At 49.8% G+C, this 20272-nt stretch overlaps 1 protein-coding gene across 7 annotated transcripts; it reads right to left on the bottom strand.

Moving 5' to 3' along the window:
• Positions 1 to 502: 502 nt before the first annotated feature.
• On the bottom strand, positions 503 to 20074 carry LAS1L (LAS1 like ribosome biogenesis factor). Of its 7 annotated transcripts, XM_045796688.2 has the most exons (15): positions 19744 to 20074; positions 18874 to 18999; positions 17832 to 17901; positions 16984 to 17065; positions 15868 to 16152; positions 15530 to 15576; positions 14560 to 14669; positions 12714 to 12799; positions 12303 to 12353; positions 11784 to 11990; positions 11282 to 11429; positions 5731 to 6230; positions 2765 to 2915; positions 2074 to 2276; positions 722 to 862 (listed from the first exon to the last, which is right to left on the bottom strand). In XM_045796688.2, the coding sequence occupies exons 1-14, from the start codon at positions 19932 to 19934 to the stop codon at positions 2087 to 2089; spliced, it is 2244 nt and encodes a 747-aa protein (XP_045652644.1). In that variant the 5' UTR covers positions 19935 to 20074; the 3' UTR covers positions 722 to 862; positions 2074 to 2086. The 7 variants fall into 7 exon arrangements, with proteins under 7 accessions (XP_045652647.1, XP_045652648.1, XP_087716347.1 ...); XM_045796691.2 differs by lacking the exon at positions 2074 to 2276 and having other exon boundaries at positions 503 to 862; positions 19744 to 20073; XM_045796690.2 differs by lacking the exon at positions 12303 to 12353.
• Positions 20075 to 20272: the final 198 nt, after the last annotated feature.

Raw genomic sequence — 20272 nt, 5'->3', positions numbered from 1 at the left:
AGCTCTAGGTCAGCCTGTAAGATTTCTCTAGCTTCAGTGCCTACCACAGAAAAGTCCACTCTATCTTTCCTAGGCCAAAGGAGTGGAAAAAGAACAAAGGTTTCTTTTTGGTTTTCAATTGCTGTTTAGTGCCCAGTGAGGGTAAGCAAGGAAATGAGCCAAAAGCCTGCTAGGTAACATCAGGAAGACCTAGGTCCTCCCACTGTCAGGGAGGTTCCAAGCAGATTCCCCTGATGCTGGCTGGGTTCTACAGCAGTATCTCTCTTCTGGAGCCTGATGTTTCCAAGTGAGCTAGCCCCATTCCACAGCTGAGAGGAGTTAAGATGGTTCAAATCAGGAAGAAAGTATGAGTGGGGCCTGATGGTGAAAACAATTAGGGGCAGTGGGCCCAAGCTTCTGCTTAAAGCCCTGTTATGATCACACCTTCTCTGGGTCCCCCAGAAAAAAGCAACTACACTGGTCTGCCCCAGCACACACTCCCTTACCTTACAAACACCAAAACTGACAGTTGCCTGTTTATTGTTTTTCAAAACAAAATAAAAAAAAAACATATTCCAAATTCCACTGTGGCAGAAAGCTGAGCTGATAGGGCTGATGTGGGCTGTCTCCCAGGTTGTTTCATGGAGCATCAGGTGCACTGGTGGGGGCCGGGAGCAGGGGGACAACAGGGGCAGGGAATGGGCTGTTGCCCCGACAGGGGTGGATTAACACCTTGAACCAGAGTGAGCGTCAGAAGAGCTGCAGGCCAGTTTTGAGTCCATGCAGCTGGCCCTGGCTCCAGAGAAGGCCCTCCAAGTTGCTGCTGCCATTGCTACTGTTGCTGCAGTTGTCACTGCCCGCGCCACAGCTCAAGCCGAGAGTGCTGTGGAGAGAGGGGAAAGGAGTCAGTCATGGAAAGAGCCAGCTTTAGGCTCTAGAAGGGTTAAGGGCGCTTGATTGATGTGTGTCTATGGAAAGGGCCCACCTTCCTGCCTGGTTTTACGAAGACTATGGAGCAAATCAGAAACTACTTCAGATGGGCCCCAGGGGTAGTTCTGCCTTCCCCCCAATTGAGAGAAGGAGGGAAGGAGCACAACTTTTCAAATGAAACTTTATTCAGAGCCCTAGTATATAAACCAGATTAAAGCAGAATTATTTGGGTCGAGGCAGGAGGGAGGGCCCGTACCACCCCATCCCAGTAAGATATTGAAAGTGGCCACCTTAACAGGTCTTTCTGTAAGGCCCTAGATGTTGGGGTCCCAGAGGACCCTGGCTGGATCCCTCCCACCCCCAACAGCTGGTTAAGGGGTTCAAGGCCAGGACTGGGCTACAGGGCTAGGCCCAGATCCCATCCCAGGACTGCAAGGTTGCTCTAGGGAGAGGACTGCCCTTCCCCTCCCTGGCGCTGCTCAGAACATTCTTGCTTCCCCTGCTTCCTGCACGTCCTTCCAGGTAGATGAGGGTGACAGCTGAGAGCAAAGCCATCATCCTTCCCCTCAGGCAGATCCATGGTTACACTACTGCAGCTGAAAAAACCCTCAGAGATGATCTAGTCCCATTCCCTCCCATCACCCACCATCTTACAAACAAGGGAACTGAGGCCCAGAGATGAAAAGGGACTTGCTCCCGGACACATAGCCAAGTCAGGGGTGGAGCTGAGACCAGGAGCAGGGATGGGCATGCCTGTTCCAGCAGAGGAAGCCTCCCTACTACGGGGGGTGTGGGAACTGGACCGATCAGCTTCCTTCTGGAATTAACAGCTCCACCTGCCCACACTTGATACCTTGATGCTCATCAAGCCAGCCCTACCCAAGGGGAGAGGAGATCTTTCAGACATGTGGGCCCCACTCCCAACTACAGACCACCTAGTTTCCCCAGCTGCCTCGTCTCCTCTCCAAGAGGTCTGCTGCCCCCTGGCCTAGAACAGAGTCCACAGCACTGCCTTGGGCCTGGCCAGCTGCCGGGGCCCCTGGGTTCTATAGCTCTCTGCCTGAAAGTCCAGAGGAAGAGGGGCTCATCTCCCAGGGAGTGGGCAGGCAGCACAGGGACAGACTCAGTTTCAAGGGCCCACAGAGGTCTCTCTCTGGTACTCACAGGATTCTCCCGGTCACAATGGCCCCGCATTCCGGAATGTACAGGCCCTCTGGATGGGCTCCTTTGTGTTACCAGCAGAGCCCCTCAGCAAGGGCTGCTTGGTTCCTGGCTCCCTGATGACCCAAGGGCTCCCACGCCTGTGATCCAGAGGCGAGTTTCGAGGGAGAGCATGGAGCCCTGCGCAGGCCTTGCTACCAAGATGCCTGCACAGTGTGGGGAGGCCTACTGATTACTCTGTGCACCTTTGGACAAATCCCATCCCCTTTCTGGGCCTCAGTTTTCTCCTCAGAAGCATGAGGAAGTTGAATTACAGCACCCGTTCTTGACCTTTTGGGAGTGGTGGACCCTTTAGAGAATCCAAGGAAAGCTACAAAACTCTTTCCTCCCAAAATGTGTGTGCACACATACATACACTCTCTCTGTCTCACACACATACACAAACTGGATGCAATCTGAAAGGGGTGCCAAGCCAGCTCTGTGTGGCTACCTCAATGCCCCCCCCCCAACTAGGGACTGGGAGTCCTGGCAAGGGCACAGCCAGGGACTGGAGTTTATACATCCCTCATTTAGGCCCTGACTGGGGGAAGCTACCTCCCCCACCCATCCTACTTTGTATCCCTCCCTTCCTCCCTCCCTCCCTCCTGCGGGAGGCAAGAAAGGGGTAAGAAACCCTGCTGCCATTGGCACTCACCCAGTCTTGCCTGTTGGGGGTTCCAGCCGCTGCTCTAACACAGGCTGGTCCAAAAGATACATGGTGTCATAATTCTCCAGCATAAGCTCTGCTGGGTCCTCAGTCTGACCTGGCATTAGGCCCAAGGGGAAGGTATCCCATCGTACATCTTCTGTGGAGCAAAGGGAGGAGACAAGAGTGGGCTGATTAGCTAGTTCTCAAACTGGTATACAGGCCTACCTACAAGGTCTACCTGCCCACCTCAATTAGCCCGCTCAGCATGGGATTTCTGTGCAAGTCCAGCCTCATTCCTGTCTGCATCATTTCTTATGAGCTCCTTTCTTCACACTCCCTACCCCTTCCACACTCCCTTATTCACTCTTTATTGCCCTTCTTCCCTTCCCTGTGTTCACACACACCCACACTTGCCAACACAACCCATCCCCAAGTCCACACATGCCATGTACACAACTACAAACATATCTGTTCCTCTCGGCTCTTCTCCCGCTTGCCAGACATGTCCTCAACATGAACACAGACAAGGATATCTTCTTCAGACCTGGCCTTATCACTGCCTCAGCCTTTCACCTGCTCTGCTATTTCTGCACACACATATATCCTGGAGAGTCTGGATGCCCCAGAATTCCCATACTGCATCTCCAAACCCAGATACCTGAGAGTATCTGAATGGCCTAGATTTCCTGCACGTCTACACACAACCCCCACCCCAACGTGTCTGAATGCCCCATTTCTTAGTGGTCTTGCCTTGAGAGATATACACACACCCCCACGTACCACCTCAGGGTGGACTCTCAGAGGTATTGTACCCTCCCCCCGCCCCCGCAAGGTCTTATTGCCCTCAGATGTAAACACAAAGAACATCCCTTATCTAGGGAAGGACCATCTTACTGCATACCCACTGCCCACTGCCATCTAAGTATATAAACACACAGACTGAACCCACCATTCAATGAATGCTCCCAGTTTCACTCCCTGCCTCCTACACCTCTCATTCACAGGCATACAAGAATGTATGAGAAATCTTCATGTCCCTGTGTATGTGTATGCCCACAAAGCAGCAGCAATGGAAAGAGGGAGAAGAAAAGGCTTTAATATCCTGCCCTTTCCACTTTCATAAACTACTCTCCCAGCCCCCCAACAGATATTCCACTTTAGAATGAACCATATGAAGCATGCTCCACCACCTCTGTCCAATCACTTAAACACCCTCGACGTAGTATTAGAGAGAGGAACGTTCCCATCCTTATACCAGTGCAGCCAATGTTGGTTCAAGTGAAGCTTTCATGAGCTTCTTTCTCCAAGTAGATCCAGTTTCTGGCCTTCTCCATCTCCCTGGTACCTTACCCAAAAAATTCTCCTTGTCACAATGCCCCTGGCATTCTGGTAAGTATCACGCCTGGACTAGCTTTTCATGTTACCCATAGAACCACCCACCCCGATTCTTTTACAGGAAGAAGTTGTGTCTGTCTTAATGCCCTGTGTTGCCCTATAAATACGATACCTTCATACACAGGGGCCACTTCCCCCATGTCTGTCACTGACCTGACCATCCTCCCTCTCCATCACCACCATCCCCAACCTTTGTCTGTATCACAGCCCCTCCCTCTCCAGCCTGACATCTGTGTACATGTCCCTCAGTGACAACACAGCACACATGGGCTACTTCTGGATGGCTGTCTCACTGACTGTTCTCACACTTTTCCATATACCCCCACCTCTCATTGCCACTTCTCCTCAGACATACTTCCTGGCTCCCAAAGGTCTCAGTGACCCTGCCTCTTCTTCCAAAAACATGTGTGCAACTACGCACAGATGCATAGTATCCACTTCACAATGACTTCTTTCACAGCCCCTACTCTCTCACACGTACAATTCTGCCTGTATCAATGCCCCTCCCAGTCAATATTTACAAAGACCCCAAACACAGCCCTCCCTGCCCTAAGAGACTTCTCTGCCACCAGGCTTTGGTTATGTCCAGCACGTACAGGACCACACACAGACATAAAGGTGCTCCCTCACACCTAGCACCTTTATGCACCATCCCTTCCACACACAAGTCCACACAAGGGCAAAGGCTCTACCTTTACCCCTAAGTTCCTTTGCTACCTTCCCTCTCTCTCCCTATTGTTCCCAACCATGCCCACCCTACACCATACCCAATCCCAGCTGTTTTCCTTCCCTCTTTCAGGTTTCATCATACTGGCTGTGCCCTACATCTACCCCTGCCTCCGGTGTGTACACATACACACATGCCCCCACCCCCGACACATACACCAAACTATTGGTTCCTTCAGGATCTCCCTGCCTTAAAGTTCCTGTTCCCTAACTTAAACAAAGGCACTCAAAACACATCCCTCAGGAGAAGAAGACTTGTGTACCCCCACTTTCCTATCATCTAATCTTCTCTTCCCCCTTCAGGCTTTGTCTCACTAACTTGTATACTCACCTAAGATCACACCACTCCTTTATTTTCACTTTGCTGATCTCCCTTCCACTTCCTCTAACTTAATATCCCTGGTTTCCCTCTTTCTCATACAAACAGAAAAGAGAAGTCTCATCACCACCCAGCCTCCATTTATACACACACATACACATAATACATAGAAAGCATTATTATTTGTCTCCCTGCTCCTGGATCACTGCATGCAAAAAACACATGCAGAATCACATATATCCACACACCTCTTGCTTTCTCTCTGTATTTTGCTACTCAGTGCCCACACCCACACCATCCCCCATGGGGCACTCTGCATGAAGCAACCAGTAGCGTGACAACTGTTAGTGCCCGGAAGCTTACAGACTCTGTCTTAAAGGGGAGGAAAGCCAGGTGCCATCTACACGTCAGGTTGCCTCACACTGGCCACCTTCTGCTACTTTCCATCTCTTCTCTAGTGTGGAGGGAAGCCTCTAGAACCAGCTGGAGAGGGAAGGCTGGTGTGATGGAAAGTGGGTATCAGGCTTCTTACCAGAGCTAACTTGCCATGGAGAGCCCTGCAAAGCTCCTCTTTTCTGGGCCAGCAGCCTGGCATTCTCAGCCGTGGGAGACTCCTCCCCAGTAGAGAAAGGCCCCACCTCCATTCTATCTTCCTCTTCTTCCTCTTCTTCCTCCTCCTCCTCCTCCTCGTCATCATCTTCATCTTCCTCCTCCCACTTTTGGTCATCATTTTCCTCTTCTTCCTCCTCCACCCTATCTTCCAGATCTTTCTCCTCCTTTTCATCTTTCTTGAGATCATTAAGACTGCCCTGCTCCTCCTGCGGCTGAGGTTCTCCTTCAATTCCAAAGGAAACAGCTGGTTTGAGGCTCCAATACAGGCTGTCCAGTGTGTAAGGAGACTTCCCAATGGGGGAGGCCTCTGAGCCCTCCTGTACTAGGCTGTTCTCTCCAGTCTGGGTATAAATGGAACAGATGCGTAGCAGCCTCTCCTGCTCCTCATCTGGCAGGACCTGTCCCATGGCTTTGAAGACACTGAGCAAAGGAAAGGATGGGGTAAGAAAGATTCAAAATCTCAACTCACTTCATACCCCAATATTCCATGGTTTGAACTTGGTCTCCTGAGTTTCCAGAATGCCTCTGAAAAGCAGTGCAGAAGAGCAAACAGAAATGGGACCAGGGCCCCTGAACAAGCTCTGTGATTCATCTCTGTGACTCACTTCTATTCTCAGTAAAATAAGGGTAATAACGGCACCTAACTTATAGGGTTGTTGGGAAGAGTGAAGACAGGTCACATAGAATGCCTGGCACAGTGCCTGGCACATAGTGAGTGGGCATGCAATAAATGATAGCTATTCTTCTGTACTAAATGCTATGTAAATACACAAATTAGCCAACAGGCCAACAGGACTGGACATGAGAATGGTAGATCCCTCTCTTCCCCGGGCCTAGCTGAGCTATTTGTCCTGAGCTCCAAAGATGTGCCTGGAAGTGTGTTGGGCTCCTTCTGCATGGAACACAAAATGTGATCCCTTTCCAGGAGCAACTCTAGCCCAGTCTGAAATGGAAGAAAAGAAAAAAAAAACCAGCAGTTGACAAGACAAAGCAAGATGTGGGAGGGAAGCCAGATGAACACTGCGGACCTTGGGCACTACAGGAGCTGGGGAGAGGCAGAGAGTACAAGGAGGGCAGGAGAGATCAAGGGAGGGCTTTGTGCAGAGACAAGAGTGAGCACACTATACCGTGTACATGTAGTGGGAGTAGCCTGGCTCCAGGAGAAGGGCTGTGCTGGGGAGCTGTGGGAGGAAGAGAAGGCTGCAAAGGTTACGTGTGTGTGTCGGGCAGAGGGGTTCACCTGACAACTCTAAGCACAGGTGATTGCTGCATTTCTGAAGATCACCATGGTGCACATGTGGAGGATGGCCACATGGAGGATGGAGTGGATGGGGCAGCCTGGAGGCAGGGAGACCAGAAAGCCAGTAAGGGTTGACAGAGGGCACTGACAGTGGAGATGAGGGGGAGAGAAACTGTGAAAGACAGAGAGCAGGGCTTGGTGACTGGATGGTAGGGGTCAGGCAGAGAAGAGTTAAAGATGATAACAGTGTGCACATGAAGGATGGTGCTAACAGCAAAACCAGCAACAGACATAGAGCCAATAGGGAGGAGAGTTCCTAGGGAGGAAGAGGGTGAACACCCCTTCCAGAGCCTCATATAAAACCAGGCATCTGGGGGAGTGGACAAATAGCTCCCTTCTAGGTGTACTGAGTTGTGAACTGCACTGTGAGTTGTTCATGGAGGTCGCCATATGCTCAGCAGGCTATCTGGCCACATATGGTCTTTGGTCACGGCGGGGGGGGGATAGGGCTGGGGGCTAGTGACTCTATTGGGAGACCCCTTCTGCAGGGCTAATTTCATATTCCAAGAGGACACTGGCTCAAACTGAATTAATATTGGCTGGCTGGGGGGAAGCTCTTGAAAAGTTTCTAGCCTTCTTGGAGAAAAAGCCAGAGAGAAGCTCTTCCCTCTCACTGTGGGCCATTAGTATGATTGAAAATAAATATTCCCAGGCACTTGATATTGGCAAGATGCTGTATCACCACTGTTTATTATTACCCACTCGCTACCTCAAGCTGTCTAGTGTGACCACTGAGGTGTAGGGGTGATATGAATCTTAAAATGCATCTCTCTCCTAGGGTTTGTCTGGTCACAGGTCAGGTTGTGGAAAGAATGTGGATTTTGGACTCACAAAACCTGGTCCCAAATCCCTGTGCCACCATCAACAAACTGTGTGACTTTTGGATAAATCACTTCACTCCTTAGCACCTCAATGTCTTTCTTATCAAATAAGGATATAATACTCCCACCACCAAAGACTGTGTCAAATGAAATTACTTCTACAAAAAGCACAGCACCATGCCTGAGACAGTTAACTGCCAGTGGTATCTTTTATTTTTTCTTCTGCAGAAAACAAAGTCAGGTTCTCTATATGCCTAATAACACATGCTTTCCACAACCATGCAATCTAATGGAACATTATAGAAAGAACACAGGAATAAGGACAGGGTATCTGGATTCTGGCTCCAGCTCTGACTTGCAGACATACCACTGACTTACGGCAAAATACCTAGGATAATCCTGTGTCTCAATCTGTGTAATGGGGTGATTAGGACTCTAGATTCACTGAGTATCTGGGAAAAGCAGAATCTGTGCACAAGGAGTCGTACCCAAGTTAGCCGCTGTTACTGCTGGCATGTGTCGCATCCCTCTGGTATGCTTGGATTGGGAGATCTCTGTGGTCCAGACTTCTCCAAGACCAGCAGCTTCCACTCTGCAAGCACTTAGGATTGGAAAGTACCTTGAAGGCCACCTATCCAAACCTCTCCATGCTACTCTTTTCACTCCCTCCCCCCATTACATTCACACACCATGGTCTTTCTAGACCTTGAAACTTCGTTTATTCTCCTCCTGGAATTGCTCAAATGACCTGTCATGCTTTCCTAACCCCTCCAAGTCTTTTGGTTCTCCTCCCAGTTTCCCACCCATCCATATCACTTCCAGTCTAGAGCATACACATCTGGATATTTGGCTGTTTGGTTCAGTTCCATGTCCCGGAGGTCTTGCCCTGGCTTACTTTGTCTACAAAGCTATATTTTTTTCTCTTATAAACTACTACCGTGCCCTAAATGCCATTAGGGTTCAAGAATGACTTTCTGACTCTATGGAGGGATCAGGGGACTAAGAGGGTCTTGGCATCTAGACTCCCACTTCATTCAGTCCCCAAGCACAAATTTAGCTCCCACCAAAGAGAGCACTGCTGGCAATGAGACGGCACAGTACACTTTGGTTCAACGATGTTTACTGAGGTCTGTTTAGGGCCTGGATTTGTGTGGTGGTTTAGGGCACAGATGGCTAATACAGAGCTCTTACCTTTGAAAAACTTAAGTCTGATAGAGGGAAGGAGACACTATGGGAAGTACACATGGAAACACAAAATCTCAGATTTGGGAGGTGCTTGTGAGTCAATGTAACAGCATAGATAGTGATACCACCAAGTGAGACAGGGAGCAAAAGAGGAGATCACTTTGGGATTGGGGTTGAGAGTAAGATGACCAATTCTCTTCTAGTCACAGTAAAGTAACTGTGGGCCATCCGTGGGGAGATGTCTGACATATAATCAAATACAGGAGGCTGAATCTTGGGGGAGAAGCCTGGGATAGATAAAGAGATTTGGGCCTTGGCACTTTATAAGAACTGGGGAAAAAAGCCCAGGCACTGCAAAGAGAGAGTAGTAAATAGCCATTAATGCAGCAGATACAGCAACGGACAAGGGCTCACTGGATTTGGTTAATTAGGAGGTCAAAGCAGTTTTGGTAGTAAATGCCAAATTGCAGCAGGTTGAGGAATTAAGAGGATAGTGAGGAAATCAAGACTGCTAAGTGTAGACTACTCTTTTGAGATGTTCTGATGGTGGTGGAGGGGGGGACTGATATGCTGCTGATTACCCACCATAGGGATGCAGGGTCAAAGGAGATTTTGCTTATGTTACTGTTATTTTAAGATGAAAAAAACTGAGACACATTCATAAGTTGAAGAGCAAGAGCCAGGAGAGCAAGTGAGAGGCAGGGTCGAGGCCCCAGTGATGCTGGCAGAGGTGGCTCCAGAGCACAGGTGGAGGAGCAGGCTTTGAAGCGGGGCAAGGCCACCTCATCCTGAGACTGGCGAGATGGTTGAGTGTAGCTGCAGATCAGTTCACGAGGGCTGCACCTCAGGTCAAGGGGGCCCTGCTGGATGCTCGAGGAAGCTAGGGTGAAATGGGAGAGGGGGAGGGGCTTGAGGTGAGTGGTCAGGGCTTAGAACAGTCAGGAAACACAAGAGACAATGGGCAGAAAACAAGTAAAACGTTCAGACAAGCAGAACTGAGGCCTGGCCTGAGATGAAAAATCATACCTCCATAGTGGCAGCAATCCGCAGTGCTATGTGGTTTTCTCCAGCAGAGCTCAGCTCCCCGGGCTGAGGAGTGGGGGAAGCAGAGTCGGGAGGATCAATCCCAGCTCAGGGGTTTGCAAGTCAGAAACACCAAAGGATGGGCAGAGCTGACAGTCCTGACGGTGAGTGGCTGAAGTGATCAACCACAGACAGGATGGAGAGGAAGCAAGGTTGAGGGAGACAGGAAATGGAGGGATGGAAGTCTGGATGCAGGCAAAGAGCTAACATCATGGGATGCAAGGGTGAGAAATGGAAGGACAAGAGGTTATGGTCACTGAGTGGGATCCTGGGATGTCAGGTTTCAGAGGTGGAACAGCTCTGAATGATGAAAATGGGTTGCAGGGTGTAGTGGAAAATGAAGGTCACTGGAGTGGAGGAGGAGAAGAGTGTCAGATGGATCACTCAAATGAAACAGATACTGCTCCAGAAAGCAGGAAGAGAACTGCGTGCTAAAGGCTTCCATGAGTATGAGGGAAGTGGCTCGGGGTCCGAATATGACAGAGAAAAGGAAAGGGAGACAACCGCAGGTATTTACAGGAACCAGTGCAATATTCAGTTTGACCACAGCACCCAGGGTAGACTGGGTAAAGGGGAATCACAGGAGGTATGGTTACCATGATAGGCTGGGACAGAATCAGAAAGATCTTTGAATGTCAGGCCAAGAAGCCTAGACTTCATCAGAATGGCAACAGGAAGTCACTGAAGGTTGGTGAGCACCTAGGAGAGGTACACTTTGGGAGGATAACAAAGGCGACAGCACTGGGCTCAGAGTCAGAAGACTGGGTTTAATAATAAACAGCAGCTACCATTTATTGTGCACTTACTTTGTACAGGCTACTGTGCTAAGCACTCTGGGGGTGGGAGGGAATTGTCTCAATCATTCTCATACTGGACTCAGTTGAGCCAGGTCTTAAGCTGTGCGATCTTAGGCAAGAATTCCCTACCCCTACACCATCTGGGACTCAGTTCTCCCATCTGTTAGTAGGAGGGGAATGGGACTCAGAGTCCTTGCAAAGGCCCAACTCTGCCACTCTAGGACCCTGTGGCCCTGAGGCCTGTGGAGCCTCACCCTCTTACCAGATGGAATTCAAGAGACTTACAGCTGAAGGAGTTGGGAGCTGGCCCAGCAAGGTGAGCCCAAGCAGGACTCAACCACCCGGGGCCAGTCAAGGGAGGCAGAGCAGTTGAATAGCCTCCAGCTCCTTCTCGCTTCCCACTGGCTTGCAGAGAATCGGCGGGCATTCCGTCCTGACAGAGAAGAGAGGGTCTGAGGAGAAGGAAAGAATAAGCCTCCCACCAAACCTTGTACCTTTAAAAGCTTGGCTCTGTCCCTCCCCACTCCTCCAGACTCCCCACTCTATGCCTCCCAATGGCTCAAGCATTTAGGCCCTTTTATCCCACACCAGTTTACTTGGCTCTGAGGAAAAAAAAAAAAAAGATGGAAGATTTGTCCACTGCTGCTGTGGGGGCCCTCCTGGGCAAGCCTAAACCTTTAACAAGGGACATGACCGCCTGGAGTTACTCAGCTGAGAGCTGAGGACAGTGGCAGATGCTCCTGCCTGGGCTGTGTTAGGCCCGGAGGCCAGGGCTAGTCTCCCTCACCAGTCTTGGTGTTAGCCACAATCAGTTCAATGGTCCATCTGAGGATGTAGGTGGGCCGGATCCCGCTGTCCCCCAAAGCTGGCAGCTCGGAGAACATCCTCTCCAGCAGGGCCTGCGTGAAGGTCTGGGAGTGCAGGCCCCTGAGCAGAGGCTGCCAGAATTGAGAGAATGGCTTTGGCACCAGGATGTCACTCAGGTCCATGTTTTCTGGTTTGTAAGGGATACAGGTTGATGGAAAGGGGAGGCAGGGGCCCATGGAAGACAAGGAGGGAGGAAAGGGGAAAAGAGAGGAAGGAAAGAAGAAAAGGAAAGGGGAAGAGAAGGTGGGGAGGAAGGGGACGCAAGAGAGAGAGGAGGGGGGGCCCACCAACAACAGAGTTGCCACCACAGAACAGAAAGAGAAGAGCAGAACAGTAAGGAGAGATATGAGTTAGTATCTGACAACCAAATGACTCAAAACGAAGTATTAAAAAAAAAAAAAAAGCTCTGGTTCTAGCTTCAGCTTTGTCAATAACTCACTGTGTAACTTTGGGTCAGTACCTTCCCCTCTCTGGACCTCAGTCTGCCCATCTGTAACATGAGGATGTTGAACTAGATGACCTCACAAGGCCCTTCCAGTTCTGCTGTTCTAGCTCTCTAGTAAGTGGCTAAATCACAATTAACATAGCAAATAATGACATTAAGACTCCCCCACACCCCAGCCCATCCCATCCCACCCCAGCCCACCCAATTCCAGGCCACCTAAGAACAGCCCAACAACTGAGTAACAGTGAGGCTACCTGCTCTGCTCAGCTGAAACAGGCTTCCAGAGGCTATGGAATGGCAGGAAACCGCCCTTGCCTCCCCGTCCTGGGCCACCCAGCCAACCCCTGGTGTTCTTGCCCAGGAAGCACAGTACTTTAAGACTGAAGTGAACCCCCAGGACCATACCTTCATAGTCTATCTGCAAAGCTGCCAACTGCTCAAATGTGGGGATGAGAAAGCCATCATCCAGAAAAGCATCCAACACAGCCTCCCTGGAGCAAGAGGACACTTAATTAAGCCAAGTGAGCAGAGAGAAGACCCTCTTCTATTCCCTTACCCACTCCTAAGGCAGCTTATGCCTCTGGCTCAAGTGGGCAAAGCAGCACAGGAAACGAAGACAGCTGACAGTTGGATCTCAGGCCTCAGCCTTCTGGGGCAGAGGCTGGGCCAGAGACTGGGATAAGTGGGTTCTGAACAAGCATTTACCAAGCACGTGCTGATCTAAGGCCCATAATGAGGGCGGTAGTGGCTGAACAATCCTGAAAGCACAGACGGAGAAAGGTCCCAGGCCCACAGAGGAGGTAATGCCTAGGGACACAGGGTCAAGGGCTTTTAGACTTTTGCTACTACTCAGTCTTTTTGCTTGACAGTCTTCCAGTCTCTTACCCCTCCCCTTCTCCCCGGTTACCCTCTTTCAAATCCTAGAAGCAGAAACTTTGGGGACTCAACTGCTGGAGCAAATACAATCCTTATTCCTAGGGACCCAAGAACCCAGAACTAAGTTACAGGGGTTGAAAGCATAGGCTATAGGGGTAATCCCTCACCCTATGTAGCTCAAACTGAAACCAACAGCCAGTTGTCTTCACCAGATCTAGCAGTTCTCTCCAAAAGAGGCTCACCTAGCTGACCAGGCCTAGAGAGGGAACATGAGCTCCCAAGGTGTCTCAATGGCCAGAGGCATTGTCAGATCATGCTATCATGCTTAGATCCCTCGCTCCACCAGGTTTGAGGTGGAAAGAGTTGCCCTTCCATCCATCTCCCATCTCTTCAGGTCAGCATCCAGGAAGAGCACTTAAAACAGCCAGCTGCCTGCTCCGCATAACTGGGCAGACACTACTGTACAGAGGTACAGGGATAGTTACCCCAGCTGCTGAGGTGACCTTTGCTGAAGGGTGCCAAGAAACCTAGGATGGGCAGACACTGATAAAAACATCTTTGGAACTAGCAGTATCCTGGGAATGAAGAAGACTCAAGAGGCAATCCTAACCTGCACTGTAGGCTCCCATCCAGGCCCACCCTGCCACCTACACAACCTTCCTAATACTCTGTGCTCCATCCCAGATTCCTTCCAACCTCTCCCTAGTTTGGAAGGTCTAGCAGTGCCTCTATAGGTTTAGTGGAAGGTTCCTCAAAGCCCTTTCCAGCTCAATTTAGGTAGCAAGACCCAAGAGCTAGGGAAGATAGGAATGGATAGATACTGTCTGCACTAGACTGAACTGAGCATTATTTGGAGGGTGGGGGGGCGGGAGGAAGGCTCATGGCCACACTGAGCAGGGAGGGACTCACTCTTTCAAAGAGCCAGGCTCTGGGAAAGCCTCTTCTTTGTTCCCCCAACCATGACTATCCAAGGGGCACGATTACTCCCCACTTGTAGTTCAAAAGATCAGCAGTGCTCACCATATCTTTTACCTCGTACTTGGACAAGGGCTAGACAGTGAAGTGGTAAGGATGAAGGGCTTTTCCTACTTGCCCAGAGCTCCACATACCGCTGGACAGAGAGGAACAAAGCTGGCCAGGGGACTGATGACAGTAGACATTCCTGTCTCTGGCTGTTTTAGTGATTCAGAGTAGGCAATTCCCACCTGGCAGCTGGCAGGGCCAGGGGAACAGGGTCATGCAGAATTCGGGTCACCCTGAAGGGGATCAGGATTATCCCTGATTTCCTTACAGCAGAGGTTGGCAAGCTGAGATATGGAATCCTATTTCAGTGAGGCTGCTAAAGCAGACAGCCCCTGATTACCTAGTTACACACCTGTTCTCACATGTAATGCCCTTGAGCTCTGCCAGGATGCCTTCCACAGGTGGAGACAGGTTGTTCCAAGCCTTAACAGCCTGAGGTAAATGCCTAAATTTCTCCAGCACCTGCCAGCAAAGAAGTTACCTTCAGAAGCCTGATTCAGCCAAGCAACCCTCTCCCACCCTTCAAGGATCCCTTCCCATAGGACCTCTCAGCACCTCCCTTCATGGGCTAGGGCAGGGCATGCAGGGCCCACAACTCCCCTCCTGGCCCCACATTTTAAAATATCCTGACCTTCAAATGCCAGACTTTCTTCTCTTCTTCCTCCTCCCTCCCCACCCTGAATTCCCTGTGCCTCCCAATCACCAGATATTCTACTACTGAGATGTTCAGTGAGGGCATTTTGTTGGAATCGGGCCAGAGACCCTTGGGCCCAGGAATGAGGGGAAGAGATGGGTTATGGAAGAAAGGGAATCAGGAGACCGAGATTCTCATTCTGTTTCTATCACTAATTGCATATGTGACCTGGGGCTAGTCCCTTCACTCATCTGTGGCTTCAATTTATGTCTTCATCTGTGAAAAGAAAGAGTCAAGCTGAATGGTTTCTAGGCTACCTCCCTTCCTGCTAAAATAGCATCCCTCAAGCTCACCTGATCTAGGAAAGTTCCCGGGTGCCATCTGCTTATCAGCTGCAGTATTGCAGGACTATACAACCACCTATGCCCAGTTGTTCCCTACCACCCAGCGGGGCAGATTATCCACAGACTTCCATCATCTGCTCTCTTCCATCGGTGTGGAGGATCAGCCAACTGGATTCTGCTTCTCGTCTCCTTCCTAGTTCCCCCCTCTCTCTTTCCGAGAAGTTCCCTCAAGCTCTGCCACTTTTCTTTCAAACTCCTTCTCGGGACTTCTCTCAGGAAGCTGGTAAAAGGGAAGAAATGGCTGGGGCAAGTGAAAACACACTAAGTCAAGGGCACTTTCTTACCTTAAACTGCTCCTCTTCGTATGATACCAGCAGTTCTCGGGCTCTTTCTGAAACAGAATATGGAAACAGATAGGGAACCCCAGCCCTCTGCTCCTCATGGGATTCCAAGCCCCTCTCACCTCATTTCTTGAGTTGTAAATTGGGAATTAGAATTCTTGCTTCTCCTACTTCACAGGGCTCAAGGGAAATGGTTTGTGACAGTAACTGTTTTAAGCTAAAACTCACCACGACCCCAGAGGAAATGCTGAGCCAGGAAAATAACCAGTGTTAAACCTAAGTCTGAGTCTTCCAGACTCATGGGCCCCTCCATGCCCCTCTCCCGACCCAAGGACACCTACCATATAGCTCTTTATGTCTCAGAGCCTTTTCCAAATGTGAATCAACCTCTTTGTTGCCTTCACTTTCTCCATCAACTCTGATATCCAGTTCTGCACCTTTCCCTTTATCCTTAGGCTCTGGTCTCTGTTCTGTGATGTCATCAACAACAATATTTTTATCTTCCTCTTGATCTTCTTCATCTGTCTCTTCCCTATCCTCCTCCAGCTCCCAGGTCTCTCTCAGGCTGTTCTCCAGCTGGCGGCACCAGTAGGTCTTCTGGAGCCAATCCAGAACAAAATAACAGCCTAAAGGAGGGGAGGAAGGCAGGCAGTGTCGTAGGAGTAGCCATAGGCAAACAGCTCCTAGCAGGCCCCTCGCCTCCTCTTATAAGCATTTTGGGAAGACCCCAGGGAAGAGGCTTGGCTCTGAGAAGGCACAAATCTCAAATATCTAGAAGTAGCCCCTCTTGCTCTGGGTTATCTCCCTGTTCTTTGCTTTCTTCTGCTCACCACACCTTTCCTAGAAGAAACTAATACCAGTATTAGAGATGGGATGCCAAAAATGACAAAGGGCTGGCAAGTGAAGAATAAGGACCCAGGCCACTAGCTAGTTACATGGCCTTGGCTGAGTCTCTTCCCTTTTCTAGATCTCAGTTTCCCCAACATGAAGTGACTAGGCTGAATCAATTGGGATGGGGTGTCTAAAGAATTCCTGGGTTCATGACACTTGAGGGCTCACACCTCTCAACTTGTCCCCCATTCACCTCTTTAGGTATGAAATTTAAGGGGATGTCAATAAACGCAGTAATCAAGATATCAAAAAAGGATCAGAACAGTGTCCTGTCAAGCCATATTGGAGTCTGAAGCAAAAGGAGAAATCACTAATAATCATCCTGTATTTAAAATTTTGTCATTTTGTTCATTGTGGGTTTTCCACATCAAAATGTTATTTATCTTGATTACTGAGCTTATGACATCCCCTTAAAGTTTGTGCCCAAGACAAGTACCTCACTTGCCTCACCCTACTTCTGGCTCTGACACCAGTTAGAGATTCTCCTTCCTCTCCCTCTCCCCACAGTGCCACCCAGCCAAGGCCCCTGGGCTTAACTATGATCGGTATATTCCCCGAAGACTCACCTCTGCGGCAGTCATTTATATGGGGCATTTTCTTGTGGGTCAACTCATGGCGAAGTTCAACAATCCAATCTGGGATGTTTACCTGATTGTGACAGATGGTGTGAGTACAGAAATTAGAAAATATTAAAGCTGGAAGGGACCACAGAAATGAATTAGCCTGGCTTCTCCACAGTTTACAGATAAAAATACTGAGGTCCTGGGGAAGTTCCAGTTTTAATGGCAGAGACAAAATTAGAAACAAGGTCTTCTTATTCTTTTTACTGCTCTGTGGAGGTGATCTTGAAAATCAGAAAAGGTAACTACCTCCTCCAACCATGATCACTTCCAGCCTTCCCCTGCCCTGTCTGTGAGTCCCAATCCCTGGGTACCCTTTACTCTTCCTCCCTCCCTCCCACACCCTTTCTCAGGAAGCTTCTCTTGATGGCTGAGAACCTGCCTGCCCTCTGGGCTTCTACACACCTCACGTACTCACTCAGGGCAGGAATGTCAGGCATTTTCATGCTGCTTGGCTGAGCTTGTCTCCTCCCTCAGACTGTCAGCTCCCAGAAGGCAGGTGCTGTGACTGCCACCTCTTTCCTGTCCTCACCCAGTGGAGCATTCCAGTGCCTCAGCTTCACTGGCCCACTCCCAACAAGCTGCACAGGCCAAGCCACTGAAGATAACAGCCATGAGCAAGGGAGCAAGTCTGCTTCTTTCAAACTGGAGGCTGAGGTTCTGGGGTTCTTGCTGGGCTTGGCTGGTAGTGGTGGGATGAGCTAGTCTGACTGTGTGCCCATATCACCCCATGCCCCATTTAGTGAGCCCTCCTGGGGAGAGAGAATTGAGCAAGGCCATTTTGTCACACATACCTCCTGAGCCAGGAACTTGAGAGGGAGCTTGACAAACTTTGTCCTCCTCTCTGAGATAAGATTCACAAACCTGGGGTTGGGGAAGAAATAAGTGGCATAGCCCAAGGAACTGTTTTACTCAAACCAGTGGGGCTTCAAAACACCTTCCTGAGTTACTGACACTCTGCATTTCTACAACCTTTCCACAAACTGTTCTGTCCTCTTCTTATGATTGTCATCAGCCAGCACAGGGATGTCTGTCCTGTACTGAAGCCATACAGATGAAGAAGACATTGCTCTGGCCTTGAAGAGGTCAGTCTAGGATAATTTATCATGACATAATAAAACATATTGTGCTAGATCATGTTATAAATGCTAAAACAAAAGACTACATCAAATGATATGGGGAGCCCACCTAAATGATGGAGAAAGTAAGAAGAGCTAGGGAGGACCTCAAGGCACACAAAGTAAACAGTATGAGATGAGCAAATTTTGACAAATGAGAAAATTCAGCGGCAGTCTTTTTCCTGATGTGTATGAAACAGCTAGAACCACTCTAAATCACTTTGTTAATCAGGAACTCCCAGACCATGTGTCCACTTCAACTCAGCAACATTTTAGTGTTCAAGGACAGAAGGGGGAAATGATGGTGCTTGGCAGAGATGGGAGAAGGGCTGAAAAATCCACATTAAATCATGGCCAAGGACATCAGACCATTCAGAAAAGTTCTTCTGGGTAAAAGAGTTAAAGGGGAAGGAAAAAAAATCAAATTATCAGCTGGAAGAGATTCACTAAGATCACTTGGTGTAAATCACCTCCACCCCACATTCCAGAAAGGGAAGGAAAATGGAAGAGGGAAGGCTCTCAGGAATAAAAAAAAAGAGCAATGTGCATTGACAGGGGGTACCAAAAGCTGTCAAGTCAAACAATCACAGGGTGACCCATACAGAGGGACACATGGGGCTTTTTGCTTCAGGTAGCAAGTAAAGCCAAGCTTTGCTTATCAAGTGCTACCCCCACCCATCTCTCAACCCACCCCCGCCCCTACCCATGTAGGTCTTACCTGACCAACGCCATGCCATAGAGCAGTCTAAGTTCATCAGGGCCCAAGCCACCAGTTACATCCATGAGCTTACAGCGTACCAGGTCAGCAGTAGAAGCCACTGCCAGGGGGAGTTCGTTGCCTAACCTAAAGGGCCATAGTCCAGCACCATCATAAAGGGCCCTTAATCCTGGTCCACCCTCCACCTCAGAACCTAAATCTTTGTAAGTTATTCCAATTACATAACTGGCTCCAGCGCATAACTAGACACAAATCAAAAAAGTGGGAAGAGGGAGGATAATGTCCCTGGGATCCAATTGTATACAGGGTGTGAAAGGCTGGCTAGGGTTTACAAAGGACACCTAACTGCTAGGCAATCAACCAACAATTAAGTGTTTCTTTCATTCTAAAACCTTCGATTCATTCAGCTAGAAAAGACTTCATCTTTTGTCTGCTCCCAACTCAATATTAGCAACTGGACTGAGGTGCTCCATTCAAACATGCTTTTGCTAGAAGCACCGCCCCCCCTCCAGCCCAATTCGACTCGGAAATCCACCCTAGGGTGTTAACCTACTCCTTAAATCCTAGCTCGGCCACACTGGTCCCTTCGACACCCTCCCCAAGACAGAAGAAGGTAAGGGTTAAATCTCGAAGATTTAAAAAAAGAGGGTGGTTGAGGCACACCCCCTTCCTTTCCGCACACGGGATTAGTTCAAAAGTTTGGCTGTGACTTTCCCCCAGGCTCTTGGGAAAGGGGCAACGCCCAGACCACTCATAAGGGCCTTAGGCATTTAGAAGACTGCACACTAGGGCCTTATAAGAGGAATCCTACAACGGAAGAGGTGAGGCGCCACCAGCACGCAAGCAGGAGGGCTGAGCCTGCAGCCTTACCTACTCCTCCACACGGTGATGCGGTTCAGGGCGTACCGCTGCAATTTATGGTCGTCACAAAACAGATACACCGTCACCTGATCCCACTCGGCCCTACTGAGCCAGGCGACCACGATGCGCTGGGCCCAAAGTGGCGACGACCCTTTCTCTTTGACGCACTTCCCGCACCACGCACTCCACACGCGATCCATCCCCTGGAAACCTACACCTGGCCAGCCCCGGATTCCCGCCGGGACACTGGGCTCGACTGCAGGCCTTGCGCCGCAGCACTCCGTACAGCTTTCAGTTCAACGAACTACCCTCACTCCAAACCGCCGCTATGCCAGCAGCCAATGGGAGAGCGTGACCCAGACGCAAGCCCGCCTCCCTGAGTTAACGTGGCAAATCGGAACACAGAGGTGGGGGCCGACCTAACCACAGATTGGGGGCAAGGCCTCTCCAGCCGGAAGTGTTCTTTTCTCAAAGCAACCGTGCGGGCTGTAAGCGTTCAGCCTCAAGGTTCCGCTCATTTCCTGGTTGCTGACGTGCT

Source organism: Ursus americanus, chromosome X (genome assembly GCF_024610735.1).
Source record: "Ursus americanus isolate L20-20 chromosome X, mUrsAme1.1.p, whole genome shotgun sequence".
Taxonomy (NCBI): Eukaryota; Metazoa; Chordata; class Mammalia; order Carnivora; family Ursidae; genus Ursus; species Ursus americanus.
Note: the sequence above shows the minus strand (reverse complement) of the source record. Positions and strands in the feature narration are given on the sequence as shown.

What these genes read in the sequence shown, in the direction of transcription:
- LAS1L (XM_045796688.2), bottom strand. Translation starts at nt 19,934, where the DNA reads ATGGATCGCGTGTGGAGTGCGTGGTGCGGGAAGTGCGTCAAAGAGAAA. An exon ending in TTTGCAGATAGACTATGAAG is followed by an intron (nt 12,354 to 12,713) that starts GTATGGTCCTGG and finishes CTCATGTTACAG; the next exon opens with ATGGGCAGACTGAGGTCCAG. An exon ending in TACTGACCCAAAGTTACACA is followed by an intron (nt 11,991 to 12,302) that starts GTGAGTTATTGA and finishes CTTACAAACCAG; the next exon opens with AAAACATGGACCTGAGTGAC.